The 26,578-nt window shown below is 34.3% G+C and overlaps 1 protein-coding gene across 1 annotated transcript; it reads left to right on the top strand.

Moving 5' to 3' along the window:
- The first annotated feature begins 2,312 nt into the window (after positions 1 to 2,312).
- LOC114315564 (proton pump-interactor 1-like) lies at positions 2,313 to 15,547 on the top strand. Its single transcript, XM_028262166.2, has 6 exons — positions 2,313 to 3,334; positions 10,894 to 11,088; positions 11,267 to 11,446; positions 11,527 to 11,709; positions 14,983 to 15,081; positions 15,178 to 15,547. The coding sequence occupies exons 1-6, from the start codon at positions 2,957 to 2,959 to the stop codon at positions 15,319 to 15,321; spliced, it is 1,179 nt and encodes a 392-aa protein (XP_028117967.2). The 5' UTR covers positions 2,313 to 2,956; the 3' UTR covers positions 15,322 to 15,547.
- Positions 15,548 to 26,578: the final 11,031 nt, after the last annotated feature.

The following is a 26,578-nucleotide window of genomic DNA, read 5'->3' as shown; positions in this document are numbered from 1 at the left end:
TTTAATTTTTAAAAATTATTTACCCACCAAAGATAAAGTTATGTAAAATTGATAAATCTTTTACACATTTATTTATTTATTTATTTTACCAAATTAATTTTTATTATGTGTTTAGATGATGATTATGTAATGGATGGTTGTTAGGATTTTAATATTTAATCGATATATTTAAGTATATGAAATATTTTTAGTTTTGATGTGGCAGTAGACCCCACCATGAATGATTTGATGCTTTGGTCTTGGTGTTGTATTTTTTTTCTTTTTTTATTGAGTGCCATGTCATTAATGGTCTTTTTAGAGCTCCAAAATTAGTGGTCTCTATCATTGTTGTTTTTGATTTAATGGATTGGTTTAATAATGATATTAAAATTGTCGCCTATATTTGACTTTTGAAAAAATAGAAACTAATTTAATGAAATAAAAACAACCACCCATTGCATGATTATCATCCAAACACATAATAAAAATTAATTTGATAAAATAAAAAAATAAATAAATGTGTAAAAGATTTATCAATTTTACATAATTTTATCTTTAATAAGTAGAAATAATTTTTAAAAATTCAAAAATATCTTTTTGACATTTATTTTTGTCAAATTAGTTTATATTTTATCAAATTGGCTACTTTGCCTTTAAAATTGATTAATAGTATTTTTTAGTATCCTTATTTGGAACAAGATTCAAAATTCAAGGTCAAATGTGTCACAATTGAAAAGTCAGGGATTAAAGTGACACGATCCACAAACTATAGAGACTGTTAATGTAATTTACCCTTTATTAAAGTTGTTTATAATTTTTTATTTTTTGAAATTTGTATTAAAGTATTTAGTGTATTTTCTGTTTATAGTTTATGAGGTATAAATAACTTAAAATAAATTAAAAAAAAGCAATTAATTAAAAGTAGGGATAAGAATATTTTTAATTTTTTAATTATCAATTTTAATTTGAGAAAAATTACACTGATGAAGAGCAGAAACTTTTTGGATAGGCCAAATAAGAAACAATAATGCTAGGTATCATGAAAATAATGTCATGAAAAGTTTTTATAAAGATTATCCTCCCTTAGGTTAGATTATAGTATTTGTAATGTTTTATTGTATGTTATGCATTCACCTTGAATTAGTTTCATGAAGTTTTTTATGATATTTATTTCATGACATATGGGCCATTCATCAAAATAAATGGTAGTATGCAAATAATAAAAAAAAAAAGAGGGGCATTTACATACAAGTCCCATTTAGATAAAATTATTTGCTTACTTCGATTTCTCAGCTCATTTCTTAGTTCGACGCTTACTTCGATCTGTTCGGTGAGGTTGTTTTCTAGATGTCAGTGTGTTACGGTTCAAGCATATCTACCTTTCTCTCTCTCTCTCTCTCTCTCTCTCTCTCTCTATATATATATATATATATATATATGTATAATCGTTGATTTCTTGTTTAATTGTTGATTTCTCTCGGCTGCTACTGTCTCTACCACCACCGTCCCAAAATCATTGTCATTCGGCCACACTTGGTTCACCGTCGTATCTGCATTGGATTAGTGTAATTATGCCAATGCAGCTACTCCGACGGTGTTGCCAGAGTTGTCAGGGTTGATCTTAGGGCCGCCAAGCCAGGATCCGAGAGCGTTGTTGAGCTACGCTTTGCCTATTGACAATAAAGCTATAAGGAAGGTTCAAAAGCCACTTGAAGATATGACTTACAGTCTCAAGATTGCTGGACTCAAAGCACTTGATTCTGTAGAAAGAGTAAAAATTTGGTTTTGTTTGTGATGATAATGAATTAGATCATCAATGATGATGTAGAATTGTGTTTTTGTGATTTGTAGAATGTGAGGCAAGCCTGTTTTTGCAGAGAGAGAGGGAGAGTTTTTTAAAATCGAGAACCTTATCAGTTTATAATATTATCAATTTTAATCATGAAAAAATTGAGAAATTTCTCAAAATTGATAATTATAAATTTCTTAGAATATTCGCAGAATTATCTTTCTTTTCTATCCCATACTTTTCTCAGAAGCCAAACAGAAATTTTTTAATTTTGATAATTATATACTGAAATCATTCTCTGTTTGAAAATTGAGAATATTCTCAGTTTTGAAATTGAGAACATTCTCAGTTTTGGGATTAAAGGGCAAAACGTCTTTTTTACCTATAAATAGGACTTATTGGCTCAAAAACTTTTTGACAGGACATAAGCTGCCACCAAATATGTAAACAGGACTTTTTTGGTAATTAACTCAAAAAAGAAATTAAAAAAAGGGATAAATTGAAGAGAAAATTGATATTAAATTAGCCTCTTTTTCTTTTTTCCACTTTTTTTCATTTTTTCTTCACAAATTCATATCTAAGCACAATTGCTAACCATTTGGAAGAACACTACAAATTTCTTCAGGTAGCGACAGATCAATTTTTCACATCGCTAATCATTTTTGTTAGTCAATCGGTTATCACATATATGCAATGCATGTGCAATTATATATGTCTATCAATCGTTATCTGCTTGTGTACGTACTGTTGAATTTTTTTGAATGGTTGTTGGTATTTGTTTAATCATGGTGCAATCTCGTCTAAATTGGCTTGTGTTTTCTTTATTTCTTTCATAGTTTTGAATGATATCTTGAATCTTGTATTAGTAAATGGTTTGTAGATCGACCTATTGGGTTTTTCTGAGATAAGATCTGCGATTAGAAGAAAGATTAAAAAAATCTAGAGCTTCTTGGCCTGTTATGTTTCTTGATTTTGTTTGAAGACCATTGGCATAGATCCTGCTCGATCATTTGTTCGAGTGAAAAAATGGGTTCCAACAGTTTACAGTTGTTTAATTGTTGGTGGATTTTCAACCTGTTTTTGATTGATTGAATGTGTTTTTCTTTTCTTTGTTTTCTTGATTTGTATGTTTTTTGAGGAATCGGGATCTTGTAAGGGTGTTTGTGTGTTAACTTCTGGTGGAAAAATATGGACGTGGAGGTTGTGAAATCTGAGTTGGTGCCAGTTTCTGTGGAATCTGGGAGTGAAGAAAACAGCTCTTCGTTGCATGAGAAGGAAAATGGGACATTGAATCAGGAAACTGGGCTTAATGAACCCATAAAATTTGGTTCACATGGCATGGATGAGCCGGTTGATAGAGAAGGAAGCAACATCCCTGTGGCTGACTTCCCAATGGATGTGGTTGATGAATGGCCTGAACCTAAGCAGATCCATTCTTTTTATTTGGTCAAGTATCGAACATATGAGGACCTAAAACTGAAAGCCAAAGTGGAGCTGGCCGATAAGGACCAGCAAAAGAAGAATCAAGCAAAGTATCAGATTAGTGACAAATTCTGGGCTAAAAAGGTATGCTGAACTTTGTTTTAAACTAATTTTGTTACAATTGTTATCCTTGAATGAAGCTCATAATAATCAAGCTGGTGATAGATGATAGAATGGTTTATTGGAGTGTGTCAATTGTATGCAATTTTTTTTGAATAGTATCTTTTCCTTTTCATTCTATATATGTTTGCATCTAGTGGAGATCAATATAGGACAATCTTACACACACACACATATGTATATGCACGTAAACAGGTTAAGCATGGTTAACACATTCGAAGCTCAAGTGCTTTTTCCAATTCCATTTTGAATGACTAGCTATTTGTTAAGAAAAATATGTGATTCCCACAAGTAAATCAATTAATGGGAATAAAAACTAATGCAGAAAAACTAAATTAAAGGCAACACAAGAATTTTACGTGGTTCTCTCAATGTAAGATATGTCCACAGGATCGAAATCCGATTCCACTATCAACTAAATAGTTTTCAAACGATTACAAATGAGACACGAATGGTCTCACAAACCACTCTTAGGTGAATTCCAAATAATCACAAATAAACAAAGAGGAAAGACCTCACCAAATAGATGAAACAAAATCTTCAGAATCAGAGTTGAAGAAGGCTCAAAATAATAACCCAAATCAGCTTTGAATCAAAGACTGTCACAACATCAAATCACACACAAGGAGACCCATTCAATTTGATCAAACCTGCTGCTCCTCCACACAAGACAAACTCACCGAATTGTTCATCAATTGAATTAAGCCACTGCTGTTTTCTTTAGAAAAAATTAATCAAATCTAATAAGCCTAACAGCCGCAACACTTTTTCTTCACCTCTTCCAAGGAACAAAACAACAATATATATATATAGTTGAATCTTGGACTTGTTTTTATCAAAACCCTAGTTGTATCCAAATTGAATTTTTCTTTCCATAAATTAGATATAATATATTAAAATATATTATACCTAAACCAAGCTAAATTAAAATTATTTAACAAACCAATTGGGTCTCAAACTCCAATAAGGAGATATACCCTAACAATTCTTCCCCTATCGACTTAGGTGGAGAGATCAACCATACCCGCCAAAGTTCGACACTTCAAATGTTTGTCCCTCGACAAAGTCTTAGTCAACATATCCGAAATATTATCATCCGTGTGAACCTTTTCGAGTTGTAACAATTTCGAATCTAACACATCACGAATCCAATGGTATCTCACATCAATGTGTTTCGATCTCGAATGAAAAATAGAATTTTTACTCAAGTGAATAGCACTTTGACTATCACAATAAATCACATACTTTTCTTGCTTCAAACCCAACTCTTGCAAAAATTTCTTCAACCATAACTCTTCTTTGCAAGCTTCCGTAATGGCAATAAATTCAGCTTCGGTAGTTGAGAGAGCAACACGTTTTTGTAATTTAGATTGCCAGGCCACAGCTCCCCCTGCAAAAGTCATCAAATACCCCGAAGTAGATTTTCTAAAATCAATATCACCGGCCATGTCAGAATCTACGAAACCATCAAGCATCGGCTTACCATTCCTAAAATACAAACACACTTTCGAAGTCCCTCGAAGATACCTTAGAATCCATTTTACCGCTGTCCAATGTTCTTTACCCGGATTAGAGAGAAACCGACTCACCACACCAACGGCGTGAGCAATATCCGGCCTTGTACAAACCATGGCGTACATCAAAAAATCAACTGCTGAAGCATAAAGAACTTTCAACATCTCTTCCTTGTCTTTCTCAGGACATTGATTCTAACTAAGCTTGAAGTGACCTGCAAGTGGACAACCAACCGGCTTTGCTTCATTCATGTTGAACCTCTCAAGAACTTTCTCAATGTAGGTTTCTTGAGACAACCAAATCAACCCCTCTTTGCGATCACGAACAATTTTCATACCAAGTATTTGCTTTGCTGGTCCCAAATCTTTTATAGCAAAAGACATGCTCAACTCCAATTTCAACCTGTTAATCATGGTAGAATCTTAATCCACAATTAACATGTCATCAACATAAAGCAAAAAAATAATAAATTTTCCATCCGAGAAATTTTTCACAAACACACAATGGTTCGAATTGGTTTTAGAAAAACCATTATTCATCATGAAAGAGTCAAATTTTTTATACCATTGCCGCGGGGCTTGCTTGAGACCATACAAACTTTTCTTCAATTTGCAAACAAATTTCGCTTTCTCTTTTTCCACAAAACTTTCTGGTTGTTCCATGTAAATTTCTTCTTCAAGATTACCATGAAGAAATGTGGTTTTCACATCAAGTTGTTCAACTTCAAGGTTCATACTTGCAGCCATGCCAAGTACAACTCGAGTAGAAGACATCTTCACAACCGGTCAGAAAATCTCATCAAAGTCAATACCTTTCTTTTGACCAAAGCCTTTCACAACAAGACGTGCCTTGTACCTCAGATTCTTGCCATCATTTTTCAATTTGAAGACCCACTTATTTTTCAACATTTTTCTCCCCTTAGGCAACTTCACTAAATCATAGGTGTGATTTTCAAGCAAGGAATTTATCTTATCTTCCATGGCCTTTTTCCAATCACTTTTCTTTGCATGCTCAATTGCTTCTTGGTAGCTCTCGGGCTCCCCTTGATCGGAAATCAACACAAATTCATTGGGAGGATACTTTCTTGAAGGTTGTTAGTCTCTTGTAGATTTCCTCAACTCAAGTTGTGGTGGTGGTTTTTGAGTTGGATGCTCTTCCTCAATTTCGGGCTCAACTTCATTTTGAATAGCATCATCATCTACATCTTTAAGAGGTGACTGCACCTCTCCCCCATTTTCATCGTCAACTGAAAATGAAGGAGATGGATCCATGTCAATGAGATTACTAGTTTTTGGCTCCGGTTGATCACTTTTGCCAAAGTTTTTAATTGTTTGGTCTTCAAGAAACACAACATCACGGCTTCGAATGATTTTCTTGTCGACCGGATCCCACAATCTATACCCGAATTCATCACGCCCATAGCCAAGAAAAATGCATTGTCTTGACTTACTATCAAGCTTGGACCTCTCATCCTTTGGAATGTGAACAAAAGTTCAGCAACCAAACACTCTCAAGTGCTCATAAGACACATCTTTGCCGGTCCAAACTCTTTCAGGAACATCACCATTCAAAGGACAGCAAGGAGACAAATTGATCACGTCAATAACTGTCTTCATTGCCTCACCCCAAAAGGATCTTGGAAATTTAGCTTGTGAAAGCAAACACCTTGTTCTTTTCACAATAGTACAGTTCATCCTCTCGGCAACACCATTTTGTTGAGGAGTCTTTTTAACTGTCTTTTGGTGCCGAATACCTTGACTGCGACAATACTCATCAAATGGCCCAATGTATTCACCACCATTATCTGATCGGATGCACTTCAATTTCTGTCATGTTTCTCTTTCAACCATGGCCTGAAAATGCTTAAATACTTCTAGAACTTGATCTTTAGTTTTTAGTAGAAAAGTCCAAACTTTCCTTGAATAATTATCAATGAAAGTAACAAAATAAAGTGCACCACTATGTGTTCTAACTTTTAAAGGACCACAAACACCCGAATGAATCAACTCCAAAACATTTTCTTTTCTAGAAGCAACATTTTTATGAAAAGAAACTCTATGTTGTTTACCCTCCAAACAATGAATACAAGTTTTAAGATGTGTACCTTTCAAACCGGGTAGAAGCTCTTTCTTGAACAAAACTTGTAGCCCCTTTTCACTCATATGGCCAAACCGCTTATGCCACAATTCGGTAGAAGTATCATCTTGAAGTGCATTGACAACACTTTTACAAATTTTTCCATGCATCGAATAAAGTGTATGAGTCTTTTTGCACTTAGCCACCACCAAAGAACCCTTTGTGAGCTTCCATATTCCATCACCAAATTTGTTATTGAAGCCTTCATCATCTAGCTTTCCAGTAGAGATCAAATTGAGGCAAATGTCAGGAACATGCCTCATATCTTTAAGTAACAATTTGCAACCTAAATTTGTTTCCAAGCAAATATCATCCATGCCGATAATCCTGGACAAACCTTCATTATCCATTCGAACAGAACCATAATCTCCTTTGGTGTAGGTAGTGAAGAAATCAACTTGAGAAGTCACATAAAAAGAAGCACCAGAATCAATCACCCAATTACTCTCTTGGCCCACAAAATTGATACAATCATCTTCATAAACGACCATGAGATCATCGGTAGTAACTGACGTTGTGTCTTCTTGCTTTTTATCCACACTTTTATCACGCTTTTTCTCCGTGTTCTTGAGCTTTCGGCATTCTCGCTTCATGTGCCCTTTCTCATGGCAATAATAGCACTCAATGTCTTTCTTTGAAAAAGAACTATCTTTTGATTTGTCACGGCTTTGATCACGACCATGAGGAGTCTTACTTCTCCCTCTTGTTTTGTTTCGACCTCTCATAACAAATGCTTCCGAATGAGAGGAACCCGTTGATTTTCTTCTAGTTTCTTCATTCAACAAGCTACTAGTGACTTGGCCCATTGTGACAACTCCATCGGGCGTCGAATTACTAACGGTCACAACCAAAGTCTCTCAACTTTTGGGCAAGGAACTAAGTAGAATCAAAGCCTGTAACTCATCATTAAAAATAATTTTCATAGAAGCAAGTTGGTTAATAATACTTTTTATTTCATTCAAATGTTCTGGAATGGGGGTGCCATCTTTATATTTTAAATTAACCAACTTACGAAACATAAATGATTTATTTGTGGCTAATTTTCTATAATAAAGACTCTAATTTTTTTCATAAATCATGTGTTGAAGTTTTAGTAGCAACATGATGAAATATACTGTCATCGATCCATTGACGGATAACACCAACGGCTTTTCGATTAAGCCTATTCCATTCATCATCTTTCATACCCTCGGGTTTGCCAGAATCACCCTCAATGGGTCCATATAAATTTTTACAAAATAATAGGTCCTCCATTTTAGTTTTCCAAGTTACCCAATTGCTTCCATTGAAGCTAGACATACGACCCACATTCCCCTCCATTGATTTACACAAATAAATAGATGCAAATAAACTGTAAGCTCTGATACTAGTTGTTAGGAAAAATATGTGATTCCCACAAGTAAATCAATCAATGGGAATAAAAACTAATGCATAAAAATTAAATCAAAAGCAACACAAAAATTTTACGTGGTTCTCTCAATATAAGATGCGTCCACAGGATCGAAATCCGATTCCACTATCAACCAAATAGTTTCTAAACGATTGCAAATGGGACACGAATGGTCTCACAAACCACCCTTAGGTGAATTTCAAATAATCACAAATAAACAAAGAGGAAAGACCTCACCAAATAGATGAAACAAAATCTTCAGAACTAGAGTTGAAGAAGACCCAAAATAATAACCAAAATCAGCTTTGAATCAAAGACTGTCACAACATCAAATCACGCACAAGGAGACCCACTCAATTTGATCAAACCTGCTGCTACTCCACACAAGGCAAACTCACCGAATTGTTCATCAATTGAATTAAGCCACTGCTGTTTTCTTTGGAAAAAATACTTAATCAAATCTAATAAGCCTAACAAGCCGCAGCACTTTTTCTTCACCTCTTCCAAGGAACAAAACAACAATATATATATAGTTATCTTGGACTTGTTTTATCAAAACCCTAGTTGTATTCAAATTGAATTGACTTTTCACAAATTAAATATAATATATTAAAATATATTATACCTAAACTAAGCTAAATTAAAATTATTTAACAAACCAATTGGGTCTCAAACTCTAATAAGGAGATATACCCTAACACTATTAAGAAATAAAAAATGACAAAATTGAACATTGTTCACTAAAAAGCTTGATCTTTTATTTGTACAATTAAAACAGCCATGAACTTACTATATGATTAATTGGAAACTATAACAAATATTATCTTCAATTAGTTGGCTTGGATCTTGCAGCTAGGTCATTGCTAATTGGCAGTCTAATCACTTAGGGTGTGTTTGGTAACGTTTACGTTTTCAGTTTATATTTACAAAAATTTTATAAACTGATTTTTGTTTATTTTTTGTTTATTTTTAGAAAAACATAAACCACAAACGCGTTTGGTAATTGACAAAATGTTTAAAAAATTTTAAAAATATAAAAAGAGTGAAAAATGGCAAGCGGTGGCAAGTGGCGGCGAAAGACGGTGGTGGAAAGTGGTGACGGCGGGTGGTGGGTAGCTGGTGGTGGGTGACGGTGGCAGGTGGGTGGGTGACGGTGGCGGGTGGCGGGTGGTGGGTGGTAGCGGTGGCGGTGGCGGTGGCGGTGGCGGTGGTGGTGGCAGGTGCGTGGCGGATGGCGGGTGGTGGTGGAAGGTGCGTGGCGGATGGCAGGTGGTGATGGGTGGTGGCGAGTAGGTGGTGGTGGTGGTGGCGGGTAGGTGGCAGGTGGTGGTAGTGGTAGTGGGTGACGGTGGCGGGTAGTGGTGGTGAGTGGGTGGTGGTGGTGGTGGTGGTGGTAGTGGCGGGTGGTGGGTGGTGGTGGCAGATGACAGGTGGTGGTGGGTGGTGACGGGTGGGTGGTGATGGTGGTTGGGTGGGTGACGGTGGCGGGTAGTGGGTGGTAGCGAGTGGGTAGTGGTGGTGGTGGCAGCGGCGGGTGGTGAGTGGTGGTGGCAAGTGGGTGGCGGATGGCGGGTGGTGGTGGGTGGTGGTGGTGGTGGGTGGGTAGGTGGGTGACGGTGGCGGGTGGTAGGTGGTAGCTGGTAGCGAGTGGTTGGTGGTGAGTAGTGGTGGTAGGTAGGTGGCAGTGGGTGATGGTGGTGGTGGTGGTGGGTGGCGGGTGAGTGGGTAACAAGTGGCTGGTGGTGGCAGGTGGGTGGTGGGTGGTGATGGCAAGTAGGTGGCGGGTGGTGGCGGCGGGCGGTGGATGGTAGTAGCGGGTGGTGGTGGCAGATGGGTGGTGAGTGGTGGTGGCAGGTGGTGGTGGGGGGTGGGGGGTGGTGGAAAATGGTGGCGGGTGGTGGGTGGTGGTGGCAAATGGTTGGTGAGTGGTGGTGGCAGGTGGTGGTGAGGGGTGGGAGGTGGTGGTGAGGGGTGGGAGGTGGTGGTGGCGGAAGACGGTGGTAGAAAATGGTGGCGGGAGGTGGCTAGTGTTGGGTGGTAAAAAAAAAAAAAAAAAAAACTAAAAATTCAAAATGGAAACACATTTTTTGTGTTTTCATTTTTTGGCTAAATTTATAAACTGAGACCACTGATTTATAAAACAAAAATTTTATCAAACAAGTTTTTATTTGAGTTTTTTAAATTTTTGTAAATATAAACAGAAAACTGAAAACGTAAGTGTTACCAAACAGCACCTTAACTTCTGAGTCTAATATTTTTCTTTCTGAAATACCAACATTAAAGTTGCTTTTGTGATGCGACATCTGTCGTCTGAGTATTGTTTTGTTCTATTATTTTATTAATTAATATTTCTTTATCAGAATTAGGAGTCAACATTTGATCAAAATAACGTGTGAGTTAATTGAATGAAGCCCTGGCCAACAATCATTCTTATATCTATAAAATGTTTGACTTTACTGCATTTATTTTCTGTCTTCTGTAGGCAGAGAAAAGTCGGTTGATTGACCTAATGAGGCATCTGAACGATGAGAATAGGCAGTACTGGAATATCGTGAATGGGAAGAGAAAAGAGATGGAACCTCTGCATGAGGCACTGGGCAAGTTGCGTAACACAAGCAGTGTCAATCGCGAGAAGGGTGTTGGTACATGTTCATCTGTGGAAGAGCTTAATTATCTTGTAAGCTTCTAATATTTAGCTTTTTGGACCGTTTGAACTCATTTGCAAGTTTTGTGCTGCAGGGACTCCTTGCCTTTCTTTTCTAATTTTCAGCTGAAAAATTACCATTACATATTTAAAGCTGTGGTGTTTCGTTGTATTTGCTTTTATATCCTTCCTTGGTAATTGTTAAATGCAGATCAAGAGCTTGGAATACCGTATTCAACATGAAAGTATTCCACTTTCCGAGGAAAAGGAAATCCTTAAGGAAATTAAACAGCTTGAAGCGACAAGGGAAAAAGTAGTTGCTAATGCTGCTATGAGGGCAAAAATTCAGGACTCAATGGGTGAAAAAGATGTCATTCAGGACCAGGTTAAAGTAAGACGATTCTCTTTATTCATGTCATCCTACTCGCTTTACTCGCATATCTGCTATTGCTGATAGTGGCTGCATTGTAGCTTATGGGAGTTGATCTGGATGGAGTTAGAAAGGAACAGCAGGTAGTTAAGGTCAAGCTTAAGCAACTTAGTGACGACAAGGAGGTCTTAGAAAAAGAAATTAATTCTCTAGCCGATGAGCTGGATGCTGCAGCAGAGAAATATAAAACTGCTTATAAAATTTTTTCTGATTTGAATGCGGGGGTATGTTGGTTTATTTTCTAATACAACTTTTTGTCGTTTTCTTTGGTTTGGACTTAGAACTGCTTTATGGTTTATTTGTCAATGTTTAATATTATTACAAATATTGATTTTGTTAAATTTGTGTCACTATCTTGTGGAGTATCTGTTTGTTAATTTTTCTTAGTGTTGGGGTAGTGGGGATAGTTAAATTGTTTCAAGAGTAGTAAGTTGTTTAAACTTGGCTTGAAATCTTAATGAGTTTTGAAACATGTTGAAGCTTGTCTTGTTTATATAATGAGTCAATTTCAAACAGGTTTTTATCAAGCCGAATATGAGTTGAGCTGGAGTAGTTTGTTTTTATTTATTTATTTATTATTTTTTATAGTGCATATACGCTTGTTGAGCCAAATAGTAGGTTGTTCAAGCTTACCTCAAAAACTTAACAAGTTTTAAAATGTGTTCCCAGTTTACTAGCTTACATAACGAGCTGATCTTGAATGAGTTTTTGAGCCGAACATGAGTCAAGCTTGAGTACTTGGTTTGTTTTGTAGCCCTAATTGTTTCTTCAAAATAGTCAGGGATAAGGTTACCTCTTCAGTGATGCTTGTTTCTGAAATAACCAAGGATCCTTGGGCACTTTTGTGTTAGGAAATCTGCATTTGGTTGAGTAATCATCCTCACAATAAATAAGCTATATTGTAGTTTATCAAATGCAAGTGTTGATGTTGCGGCTGAGGCATTCTTAGTCAGCTATATGAAAGTTCTTATTCTCCTTTTATTTTATTTATTTGTTTCTTTTGGCCACTGGTATATGTATGTATAGGTATTTGCATGTATATGTTAATAAATATGTTCGATACAAATCAAGAGAATTTATTTTTCAAGTCTCCTAGGTGCGTGACTGAAGATGTTTTGTAATGGGAGTTGTTGCCCTACGTCCCATTACAAAACTCCATGCTGAGCTGTTGTGTAACTTCCTTATCATCATCAATGTCTTTTTGTCTTAAGTGAATGCCAAAAATCCAAAAAAAGAAAAATATTAACCATCCATTTAGTCAAGTTATGTTAACACCAATTGCAAATGTAGTACCTATGGACTATTGAACCTTCCCATGCATTCCTGGTTCAATTCCTTATGGGTAATTTAACTAAATTTGACTTGAATTGCTAGAATAATTTTTTTTCTTTTTGTCCAATTTGTTATGTCTAATTGATGCATATGACCACAGATCCATGTAAGATTTTGCAATTTGCAGAGGGATATACTTAACGATTTATCTGGATTTTGAAGGTTATTAGCAGTCCATATATAAATCCTGGATACAAAATGAAGTTATTTTATTTTATTTTATTTTTTTACTATTAAGTTTCTCAAGCATGTGGTGGAAAGAACCTATATGTTATTTTATTTTATTTTCATAATTTTTTCTCCTTCCCATAATATTTGAAGAGTATATTAGGTTCTTCAGAACTGATGAACTAATCTTTGCCAGTGACATGGAAAAGGAAGGTTCAAATTGGCAGTGAGGAAACAAAAGAAAAAAATATGATAAAAATTAGTGAGAAAACAAGTGATGAGTGGTATCCTAGTATGGCGTCCAGTATAAGAAGAAGAAGAAAAAAAAAGGGGTGTGAAAACTGAGAAAACAAGTGAAAAAAAAAAGAAGAGAAAAATAAAAATATGATGGATGGTATCTTATTGGCCCCGTTTGGTAGAGCTGTGGGAAAGTGATAGCTTATAATTTAACAGCTTATGGCTTATAGCTGTGAACATAAGATGATTTTTGACTTATAAATTAAGTTTCTGCTCCCCTACTCAAAGAATAAGTTGATTTTTGACTTACAAAAAGCTATAAACTGTATTGTTAAGTTGAACCAAACACATCAAAATAGCTTAAATTAAAGCTGAAATAAGCTGAAAATAATCCCTACCAAATAGGGCCATTATGGTGTTTAGTAGCTTAATTTAGTCCTTGTGGAAAGTACTCATCTTGGAGTCAACTCTTTCCTAATTTTGTTTAACAAATTTTAAAAAATACGATAAACAGGCATGTGAGAAGGGACTGTAATAAAGATTAAAGACTATGAAATCCCAGAACAGTTGGATAAGTGATTACTTAGCTATGAAGCACCATACACTTCAACAAATGGGTATATACTTTTGGTTTTGGGGCTTATTGCTGGTTAAGATTATTTTTGCTAGGTATACCCATTTGTTGCTTCATCATATAGAAACAGTAGAAATGGAGATAAAGAAGAAAATTCTACTGTAATAATGTAATTGACTTCTTTACAATGCTTATGACATTAAAGACTCCATAACTGTAAGTTTCTCTGCATTCAACTGCAAGGAATTGTTAAACTTTATCTATTACATTCTTATTGCCATCAGACAACATATATTTTTTTAATTTGTTGTTTTCTGGAATTTATGAAGAACACCGAATTTGAAAATTAAGGAGATATTGCATTGATATTTGGAGAGAAGAATTGGGAACTAAAATTTTGCTTATAAGTTGATTTAAATAAGCAAAACAATAAAATGCAAGACTAGAACCAGAGTTTGTATTGATGGAAGTCATTTTGATAGAGAAACTCTTAACAGTAGGATCACTCCATGCACAATAGGACCACAGCTTGCATTGTTACATTGGTTGGTTGAATTGTAAAGAGTAAGGTTCATCTTTTTGTGCGGTACTTGAATGTTAATGATACGGTTTTAAATAGGGCAAAGTACATATACCCCCTCGAGATTTAGTAAAATTACAGATATCCCCCTGAGATTTGAGAAATTACAGATACTCCTGAAGGTTATATTTTCATAACAAATTAGGGAGCAATTTGTTATGAAAATATAAACCTCAGGGGGCAATTTTTTATGAAAATATAAACCTCAGGGGGGTATTTGTAATTTTCGAAACCTCAAGAGGTATCTGTAATTTAGCTAAACCTCGATGGAGGTATATGTAATTTGCCTTTTTAAATATTGATCTTTATGTATTATATCGGTCAATATGTTTTGGGATTTTGTACTTCCAATGCTGCCGTTTTTTACTGATATATGACCGTTTCGCTGATACTGATATGTATCATGTTATCGTTATTTAATTACTTTCTCTCTTTTATGATATTGCCTCCTTGTTCCCAGTTTGTTTCATTCTGCTTTGATTCTTGACAATTTAAGATGGGGAAGCATTTTTGTATTATATTTCAAGCTTGCTTTGGTAAAATGATTTATAATTCAACAAAATTATAAATGATCATATCTTTACTTAATGTCTTCCTGTTTCTCAGAATGATTGCTTTTATCAAAATCGCACACTCTTGACCAAGGTCAAAGAACTTGCTGCGAGGAAGGATACTGAAGCCCTTAAAGAAATTGTCAATATGGAGGTTTATTGGACCCGAACTGTCCTTTATCGATAAGAGAGATATGAGATTTCTATTTTATGTTTTGGTTTCTTATCCTCTCTATCTTATACTAATTAGGTCGACAAATTTATGTCACTCAGGAACAATAAAAAGGCTTTTAGGGATGATTATGAGAGAAGAATTTTGGCATCATTGGACAATCGGCAGTTGAGCAGGGATGGACGCATGAGGAACCCTGATGAGAAGCCATTGGTGGGCTGAAGATACGGATCTTGTAGAAATGTTAGATAATTATTGTGGCTCGTATTTTAAAATTCTAAAACATTTAATAAGTCTACAAGAATATCAATAGAGGGCATGCATTAAAGAAAGAAATACTTACAATCACAGCCTTCAAAGCAGCTTAATTCTTTAATACTTAATTTATATATTGGACAAATGTTTGCAAGAGGAGAGAGAGAGTTTACAATAAAACTGGAATTTAAAACTTAAAACACGCTACTAAAAAACTTTGCCTCAACAAGGGTGAGGTCCTTCCCTTTTATAATACAGAAAAGAAAATGATAAGATAAGGTTTGAGGGCAGGTGGCGTGTCGTAGATGGTTGGAGTCGATCTTCTTTATCCTTAAGCTGAGTCGATATTATTGTGATTCAGCATCCTTATCTTTAATCTGTCAGTAGCTGGCTGGTTGGCAGAAAATATCTGCTTTTTGGAAAGTTTATGTACTGGTTTTTGTCTATTTATGCTGACAGTTCTGCTGGATGGAGACAAAGCCAATCAAGCTTTGCCTTTACCCTTTTTTTTTTTTTTTTTCTTTGTCTATTTTGTCGGCAATCATATTGGTAAGTGAATCCCAAAAATCACCAAAATTGGGTTCATCATCTTGGTCAGGATCTTCATGATCTTGGCTATTGGTAACAGATTTCATGGAGATATCATCATTAGAAATAGTTTGGAGAAATTGTTCCTTCATGAAATCCATACTTTTAATAATTAATTCTGTTTCTGACAAATTAGGATATTTTTGCCGTAATTCTGTTTGGATCTGTAAAAGGGGATAAACCAAGAATGGTTATTAATGGGATTCTGGTAGTAAAAAGTGTGAGTAAAAGCATTGATATAGACCCAATAACTATACTGGCCTTCCCTGTTACAAATGTCAGAGTAGTATGTGGATGAATGCCCTAGGTGGTAATGGGCATTATGTATCTGATAGTAATTTTACTATACTGGATAGGACTAGTAGTTTTGGAGGGATCATGCAAAGTATGCTTGATCTCAGCAGCAGCAGTCTCAGTAAGTATCTGTTCGCAAACATATTTGTACTAGTCAAAATGAGGAGGAAATTGTGGCGTGGTAAGATATCGATGCTTGATTTCCTATGGATCGGACATCCATTGTTCATCGGCTAGTTCAATATAGAGGACTGTTTCCTTAGTAATACAGCTAGCGGTATACTGTTCTTCAGGCTTAAGGAGAACATCCTTAACCATTTGGCTGGATTCAGCTTTACTGGTAGAGGCTTGTAATCTTGGAAATTCGGTTTGATATGCGGTTTGATAAGGGTTAGAACCCCTGCCACGGCCACGGCGGCCCCGACCTCTGCTGGTCATATGTTTTCTAGGCCCTGCAAGTATTCACGAGGTAGGAAATTTGGTAAAGAATTCTGTTCACCTTTGATATATTCAATATCAAAGTCAAATACTGATAAAATACTTTGCCAAGTGACGAATATCTGTTTAAATGCTAAATTTAAAACATCTTTTTTAAAAATCTGTTTAGTAGCAGAACAATCAACTCTAGTTAGGAAATGTTGATTAAGAAGATCATCCTGAAATTTTAGCACACATTTAATAATGGCTAAACATTCATGTTTAATAGTTGGATAATTTAAGGCAGGTCTTGTCCAACTACCAGAATGAAATCGTAAAAGTTCTTCTGCTAAGGTATTATGATTAAATTGTTTTAAAATCCCACCATAGCCTTGATTAGAGGCATCAGTTTCAACAATCTTCTTCCACAATGGATTAAGAAGATGAAAGCAAAGAAATTGCTTGACTTTGGCCTTAATTTTCTGTACGCGCGTGGTTATGTTCCACAAACCAAGGAGGAGGATTTTTCTATAATCTGGTATAAAGAATGGATGCATCCTGGGATAACTGATAATAGTAGTCACGAATATAATTTAAACTACAAAGAAATCTCTGTAATTGAGTTTTATCTTTGATTTCATCAGGAAATTTAGTTGCAAACTTGATACTGCAGTTAATAGGTATAATACTTCTATTATGAATATTATGACCAAAGAATCGTACTGTTGTTGTCTGGAAAAGTTTTATTTTTGGTGCAGAAATAACCAAACCATTTTTGATAATGACATGCTTAAAAATATTAAGATGTTTAACACGCTGGTCAATAGAACATGAAAAAATAAAAACATCGTCTATGTAACAAATAGCAAGTTCTGTATAAGGGGTAAAGATATCATTCATGATATGCTGAAATTCTGAAAAAACAGAATCAAATGAAAAAACAGATGAAAAAATAGAATCTTACAGGGAAAAAAGAACTAGGCAAATTTTGTGATCAATTTGCTTATGACACCAAAATCCAATATCCTTCGAAAACCAGGAGGTCTTATAATAAAAAACGTTCCAAACAGTATCGTAAATATTATAAAAAAATCCAAAAATGTTCCTTCAACCTCTTTCCAGAAAAAAGCTTTCTCCTTAAACCAGAAAATCCACAGCTAAAAATGGGACTTCTAAAAAAGAAGTTAAATGTTATAAGTGTGGAACAATGGGACATTATGCTAACAAGTGTCGATCTAAACTAAAACAAAAAATTAATGAAATGTCTTTAGATCCTCTCATAGCTCAATAGCTATTACCAACTCTCTCTGAAGAAGAAACATACACTAGTTCTGAGTCTGATGGGCTCACTGAGCTATACTCTCCATCTACCTCTAGTGATGAGTCAGAAACACCAGAACTTAATTGTTCTTGTTCTACAAATCTGAATCAAATTTCTGAAATCAAATATTGGAAATCTATAGTTGAAATGAATGGTTTGGACCTTAGAGGTCTTAGTATTCATGTTTTAACTAATGATCAGAAATCCATGCTAGAACTTGCTGACCAAATTAAGGATCCAGAAATGAAGCTAAATTTTTAAAAATTTGTTATCAATAATAGAAAACTGCTATTGAACCACCTTTAATTCCTCTTCAAACTTACAGCATGAAGGATATTTTGACTAGAATACAATCCTCCTCTATTATTGAAAAACCAGTAACCATTCAAGACTTAAAAATGGAAATTAATGTCTTAAAAATAGAAATCTGGCACCTTCAAAATGCCAACCTTTCCATACAAGCCTATATACATCAGCTTAAATCTGCCAAACAAAAAGCAAAAGATAATGCTCCAGAAACTTCTGAAAAGAAAGATAACCAGTATTTAATGCTTGTTAATCAGGTTACATTTCAGAAATGGTATATTCGTATTACTCTTGTTATTCAACTTGATTTTATTATCAAAGATGCACTTGCCCTTGTTGATAGTGGTGCTAACATGAATTGTATACAGAAAAGATTAATTCCAACCAGATATTTTCAGAAAACTATCCAGTCACTTACTAGTGCTAGTGGTAATTCTATGCATATCAAGTATAAAATACCTGAAGCTCTTATCTGTAACCAGGGCATTTGTTTAGCTACATCTTTTGTCGTTATCAGAAATATGTCTCTAACCATTATATTTGGGACACCATTTTTATGCCTTTTAATGCCTATTACTAAGATTGATCCTATAGACATTCATATGACTATTAGAAATCAACTACTTATTTTTGAATTTATAACAGAACCTTATACAAAAGAGTTAGATCAAATTTGTTAGTCAATTTTAAAGAAAAACAAATTAATTTTCTTCTAACAGAAATTCATTTTCTTATAACTGAACAACAACTACAACAACCTTCTTTACATAATAAAATCAAGCTTATTGAAAAAGAATTTCAAACAGAAATTTGTAGTGATCTTCCAAAAGCTTTTTGGGAAAGAAAAAGACACATTGTTTCTCTTCCCTATGAACCCGATTTTGATGAGAAATTCATCCCAACCAAAGCTCGCCCTAGTCAAATGAAAAAAGACTATTTTGAACTTTGCAAAACAGAAATTAATTCTCTCCTTCAGAAAAAATTAATCAGAATTAGCCACTCACCTTAGAGTTGTACAGTATCTTATGTTAATAAAAATGCAGAAATAGAAAGAGGTGTGCCAAGATTGGTAATTAATTATAAACCTCTTAATGATGCTTTGAAATGGATTAGGTATCTGATTCCGAATGAAAAATATCTTTTAGATCGTTTACAGGATGCCATTATATTTTCTAAATTTGATTTGAAATCAAGATATTGGCAAGTCTAGATTGCCGAACAGAATAGATATAAAACTGCTTTTACAGTACCATTTGGGCATTTTGAATGGAATGTTATGACATTTGGTTTAAAAAATGCTCCTTCAAAATTTCAGCATATCATAAATAATATCTTTACCCCTTATACAGAATTTGCTATCTGTTACTTAGACGATGTTCTTATTTTTTCATCTTCTATAGACCAGCATGTTAAACATCTTAATATTTTAAGCATGTCATTATCAAAAATGGTTTGGTTATTTTTGTACCAAAAATGAAACTTTTTCAGACAAAAACAGTACGATTCTTGGATCATAATATTCATAATGGAAGTATTATACCTATTAACCGCAGTATCGAGTTTGCATCTAAATTTTCTGATGAAATCAAAGATAAAACTCAATTACAGAGATTTCTTGATAGTTTAAATTATATTCGTGACTACTATTATCAGTTATCCCAAGATGCATCTATTCTTTATACCAGATTACAGAAAAATCCTCCTCCTTGGTTTGTGGAACATAACCACGCCATACAGAAAATTAAGGCCAAAGTCAAGCAATTTCCTAGTCTTCATCTTCCTAATCCAATATGGAAGAAGATTGTTGAAACTGATGCCTCTAATCAAGGCTATGGTGGGATTTTAAAACAATTTAATCCTAATACCTTAACAAAAGAACTTTTACGATTTCATTCTGGTAGTTGGATAAGACATGCCTTAAATTATCCAACTATTAAATAGGAATGTTTAGCCATTATTAAATGTGTGCTAAAATTTCAGGATGATCTTCTTAATCAACATTTCCTAATTAGAGTTGATTGTTCTGCTACTAAACAGATTTTTAAAAAGATGTTTTAAATTTAGCATCTAAACAGATATTCGCCAATTGGCAAAGTATTTTATCAGTATTTGACTTTGATATTGAATATATCAAATGTGAACAGAATTTTTTACCAGATTTCCTACCCCGTGAATACTTACAGGGCCTAGGAAACATATGACCAGCAGGGGCCGGGGCCGCCGTTCTAACCTTTATCAAATAGCATATCAAACCGAATTTCCAAGGTTACAAGCCTCTACCAGTAAAGTTGAATCCAGCCAAACGGTTAAGAATGTTCTCCTTAAGCCTGAAGAATAGTATACCGCTAACTGTATTACTAAGGAAACAGTCCTCTATATTGAACCAGCCGATGAACAATGGATGTCTGATCCATAAGAAATCACTACAAGAAAAAACACTTTCCGTGACCAACATTTTGGTCGCGAAAAGTACCATATTTGGTCGCTAAAACCTTTTCGCGACCAAAATATGTTCGTCGCGAGTTGGTCGCTAAAGCCTCATCACAGATAGTTTTCTGCGACAAAAAAAGCCTTTGGTTGCTAAAAGTGACCATTCGCGACCAACTTTTTTGGTCACGGAAAGTCCAATTCATATTAGCCAAAAGTAAACTTTTAGCGACCAAAGATAAGTTGGTCGCCAAAAGTCAGCGCCTTGACCCAAAAAAAATAATTCTTTTGTGCTGCCTGGGACTTGAACTCTTGACCAAGGAGTCAACATGCACCAAATCCACTCTGCCAATAACATGCTTCTTGTTCATATTTGGCAAACAATATATACAACCCATAAAAATTGGGTTATATATTATTTTATAAAACTTTTAATGCCTAAACAGAAAAATAACATGTAATTACAGTAGTATCATTTTTTTTTAAATTTATCCTGTCATAACTTTCCGCGACCAACTTTTTTTTTTTTTTTGTCGCCAAAGGGTAATCTTCCGCGATCAAAAAAGCCTTTGGTCGCCAATAGTATACTTTCCGCAACCAACTTTTTTTTTTAGTCGCCAAAAGGTGATATTCTGCAACCAAAAAAGCCTTTGGTCACCAATCGTATACTTTCCGCGACCAACTTTTTTTTTTGGTCACCAAAGGGTAATCTTCCGCGACCAAAAAAGCCTTTGGTCGCTAATAGTATATTTTCCGCTACCAACATTTTTTTTTGGTCTCCAAAGGGTATACTTTCTGTGACCAATTTTTTTTTGGTCGCCAAAAGGTGATCTTCCGCAACCAAAAAAACCTTTGGTCGCCAATAGGTATACTTTTTTCTACCAACTTTTTTTTTGGTCACCAAAAGGTGATTTTCCGCGACCAAAAAATTGTGGTCGCCAAAAGTTAAATTTTGGTCACAGAAAGTGGACTATTTGCGACAAAAAAAAAAAGGTAGTCGCCAAAAGTGTTTTTTCTTGTAGTGAATCAAGCATCAGTATCTTACCACGCAACAATTTCCTCATCATTTTGACTAGTACAGATATGTTTACGAACAGATACTTATTGAGACTGCTGCTGCTCCTGAGATTAAGCATACGTTGCATGATCCCTCCAAAATTGCCAGTCCTATCGAGTATAGTAAAATTACTATTAGAAATATAATGCCCATTACCACCTGGGGCATTTATCCACGTACTACTCGTCAACTTGACATTCGTAACAAGGAAACCTGGTATAGTTATTAGGACTATATCGATGCTTTTACTCACATTTTTGACTACCAGAATCCCATTAATAACCATTCTTGGTTTATCCGTATTTGCCCCGATGTCCTTAAAAACGATGTCCCTTCTTGGTTCCTTGTTTGGTGTGATAAATTTTGGTTATAGTTAGAAGTTTTACTAGTACCAATCCGAGAAGCCTAAAATGAATGGCATGCTGCATATTTCCATTTACTAGCAAATAAGGATCCAGAAATGATGTTGCTTGACTTTGACCTTAATTTTTTGTACGGCGTGGGTATGTTCCACAGATCAGGGAGGAGGATTTTTTTGTAATCTGGTATAAAGAATAGATATATCATGGGATAACTGATAATAGTAGTAATGAATATAATTTAAACTACCAAGAAATCTCTATAATTGAGTTTTATCTTTGATTTCATTAGGAAATTTAGATGCAAACTTGATACTGCAGTTAATAGGTATAATACTTCCATTATGAATATTATGACCCAAGAATCATATTGTTGTCTGGAAAAGTTTCATTTTTGGTGCATAAATAACCAAACCATTTTTGATAATGATATGCTTAAAAATTTTAAGATGTTTAACATGCTGGTCTATAGAAGATGAAAAAATAAGAACATCGTCTATGTAATAGATAGCAAATTCTATATAAAGGGTAAAGATATCATTCATGATATGTTGAAATTCTGAAGGAGCATTTTTTAAACCAAATGGCATAACATTCCATTCAAAATGCCCGAATGGTACTGTAAAAGCAGTTTTGTATCTATTTTGTTCGGCAATCTGGACTTGCCAATAGCTTGATTTCAAATCAAATTTAGAAAATATAATGGCATCCTGTAAACGGTCTAAAAGATTTTTTTCATTCGGAATCAGATACCTGATCCATTTCAAAGCATCATTAAGAGGTTTATCATTAATTACCAATCTTGGCACACCTCTTTCTATTTCTGCATTTTTATTAACATAAAATGCTGGATGGTTGGAGTTTATGGTTCTACGATCATAGAAGATGATTTAGGATTTTGAACAAATGTTTGAAACCCGAGCCTGCCTATGAACTCAGTCCGTATAAGCCTGCATAGGTAAATCCAACCTGATCATCCTATCAGCCCGACTCAAACTATCTCGTCCAATTTTTTTTAATATTATCTAAAAAATAACACTATTAGATTCAATTTTAATCCATTAAAATCAATGTTGTTCCATTTATAATATATATAAAAAATATTTGACGGCCTATATTATCCTTGTAAATTATATTTTTAAAAAAATATACAAAATATAATTTGTTAAAATTGAATTTGACAATGACTGTTGATATCTTCCTAACTCAATTTTTTACATATAACATTGTCATTGTCATAATTTATTAATTTGGTGAATTTGTACTTTAATTTGATTGTTTTAATAGTATTAATTAATTTGATCATATAAATTATTAAAAAAGAAAAAATAAATGTGTAGAACATGATAAGCCCGGCCCGTCTCATTGATGACCCCTAGTTGTGAGTAATTGAAATTTCAAATTTTTCTAAAAATGACAAATTCGTAAAATTATCACCCAAATAAAGAAATTTATCCAAAATTCACAGAAGTCCATGAATCATGCTCAAAATCAGATTTTCCATCAACTCACCAATTTTTACACAATTCCGATCGGATTCATTTACCTTTGTCTTGTCTATCCATATGGTCATGGATGCCACATGACAACCTTAAGTTGCAAATTGTGCCTACGCAGGCTTGGGTAATTGTGAAAGAGTTTTCATCAATTAAAAATGCTTGAGACCACTAATTAGTGGTAGCACTAATGATGTGGTGGTGAACTCTCACTACAAGAATTTACACTTTTGGCAACAAAAAAATTGGTCGCTAAAAGTCAATTTTTGGTCGGCAAAAGTTATCCGCGACCAATTTTTTTGGTCGCTAGTTTGGTCGCCAATTGAGGGTCGGCAAAAGTAATTCCCGACCAAAATTGTGGTTGGTCGGCAAAAGTTGGATTTCGCGACTAAATTTTTGGTCGCTAAATACGTAATTACCGCGACTAATTTTTTTTGTCGCCAAAACACTTTGGTCGCGAAAAGTAATATTTTCCCGACCAAAAAGTTTGGTCGCCAATTATCACATACAACGACCAAAAAGTTTGGTCGCCAATCGTGATATTCAGCGACCAAAAATTTTGGTCGCCAATCGTGACATTCCGCGACCAAAATTTGTTTGGTCGCCAATCGTGACATTCCGCGACCAAAATTTGTTTGGTCGGCAATTGTAACATTTCGCGACCAAAAAATTTGGTCGCCAATTGTAACATTCTGCGACCAATATTTTTTTGGTCGCCTATTGTGACATTTCGCGACCAAAAAATTTGGTCGCCAATTGTGACATTTTGCGACCAAAATTTGTTTGGTCGCCAATTGTGACATTTCGCGACTAATGGAATTGGTCGCCAATTGTGACATTCTGCAACCAAAATTTGTTTGGTCGCCAATTGTGACATTTCGCGACCAAAAATTATGGTCGCCAATTGTGACATTCTGCGACCAAATTTTTTTTTGGTCGCCAATTGTGACATTTCGCGACAAATCAATTGGTCGCCAAAACTATAAAAACAAAACCAAATTTTGGTCGCGAAAAGTAATAGATCTATTCACTGCCACAGTGTTGCTGTGTTTTTTTTTTTTTTTAAGGTGTATGTCAACTCGTTAGTGGTGCTTTAGAGCACCACTTTTTGTGGTATGTTCATCCTTTACTCCACATTGATTCAGTGCGCCGGAAGTGTAAGTCTGAAGGAATTCGGGTCCGATAATGGAAATTAGTACTTTGCTATTGTTAACTCATCTTTTTATTTGTTGCTTTTTTAAATTGAGGGTGCCAATCTAATTGAGATACTCTATATTTGGGATTGACTTTCTTTTTGTTTCTTTATTAGTGTTCATCTCGTGTATTTTTTATTTTTCTCTTTCATGAATATCTCTCTTTCATTTTACTGATAAAAAAAAAAAAAAAAATTGCGTTACTCTTCCCGTCTATTCATGCCATCCAAATCTATCACGAAAAACTTGCTTTTTTTTATTCTTCATGAGGGGAAGAAAATGGAGAGGGTGACTATTCATGCATAGATGGAAGCACGGAAAAATAACTCAGTAAGAACATGAACCATTGCTTTTTGTAGTAACAGTTGATGCATTCTTTTCATCTCATTGTCGCTTCTATTGACTAAACATTGGATCATCTAAAATGGTCCAAAAATCGCAATAATCCATTTTTTTAGGAGCCCAATCATCGAGTGGTTTCTGAAAACTGTTTTTGAGACCCAAAAAAAAAAAAAAAAAAAAATTCAAAAACAATTTAGGGTGTGTTTGATTGGACGGACTGAATAAGGAGATTAGAATCCATCAGATTTGAATCTTGGGACTAAAATCTCCTAGATTATTTGGTTGAATTGGGTTTGTGTCGTATGCTTGTTTTCTCATGAGATTAGACGTTTAGAAAAGACTATTTTATTGAATATAATGTTTGATTGGATGGACTAGATAATAATAAATGTTCAAAAGACTATTTTATCCTTGTAATTTATAATTTATATTTTTTATTTAATATATAATTTTAAATTTGCAATCTATAATTTTAAATTTATAATTTAACAACACTAAAATTTTTAATTTATAAGGCCATAATTTTTAATTTATTATTTTCAATTAAATTAAATTTATAATTTATAATTTTATTTTTTATTTAATATATAATTTTAAATTTGTAATTTATAATTTATAAATGTTCAAAAAACTAGGGAAAAATGTAATAACAATAAAAAAATTTAATTCATAAATATTTTAAATTTTAAATTTTAAATTTTTTATCATTTAATTTAACAACACTAAAAAATTTTAATTTTTAAGGCCATAATTTTTGATTTATTATTTTTAATTAAATTTACTTTATAATTTATAAATGTTCAAAAGACTATTTTACCATTTTCAATTATTTACTAAGTAGTAGCATGAGGATAAAATAGACATTTCGCACATTAGTCCCATGGAATACTAATCCCATGGAAATAATGACACCCCCCGGGATTATTTAGTCACTCTTCACGTTCGGCGGACTAAAGTTGCACTAGATGATGGATATCCTCCTCCAATGGATTCAAGTCCAACTAGTGTTTAGTCCCCTAATCCCTTGAATCAAAGGCACCCTCATTGTTTAGAAAATTTCAAAATTTTGTCTTTTGAAATTTCAAAAAGTACTCTCACACCAAAAACAAAAACAATATAAAATAATAGGTTATTTTGAAGTTATTATTAGGAAAAAAAAAAAAAAACTATATATTACATGACAGTCCCACGAGAAAGCTATCACTGATGTGTTTTCCTTCATTGTGAGACTATGCTTTCCAAGAAAAGGTGAGTGGATTTCTTTTATTTATTTCTTCAATTATTCTTTTGTTAAAAAAGTTTGAGGAGGAATATAGTGGTTGTGTGCTTTGTTAGCCAAATATCCCGTGCAAAAGCTTTAAAAGCAATCCCACGCAAAAGTTTTAAAAGCGAAAGCTCTTATGAGTAGTATTTATCATTGAAAC

The sequence above is a fragment of the Camellia sinensis genome, chromosome 6 (assembly GCF_055761805.1).
Source record: "Camellia sinensis isolate YWXY chromosome 6, ASM5576180v1, whole genome shotgun sequence".
NCBI classification, from domain to species: domain Eukaryota; kingdom Viridiplantae; phylum Streptophyta; class Magnoliopsida; order Ericales; family Theaceae; genus Camellia; species Camellia sinensis.
Note: the sequence above shows the minus strand (reverse complement) of the source record. Positions and strands in the feature narration are given on the sequence as shown.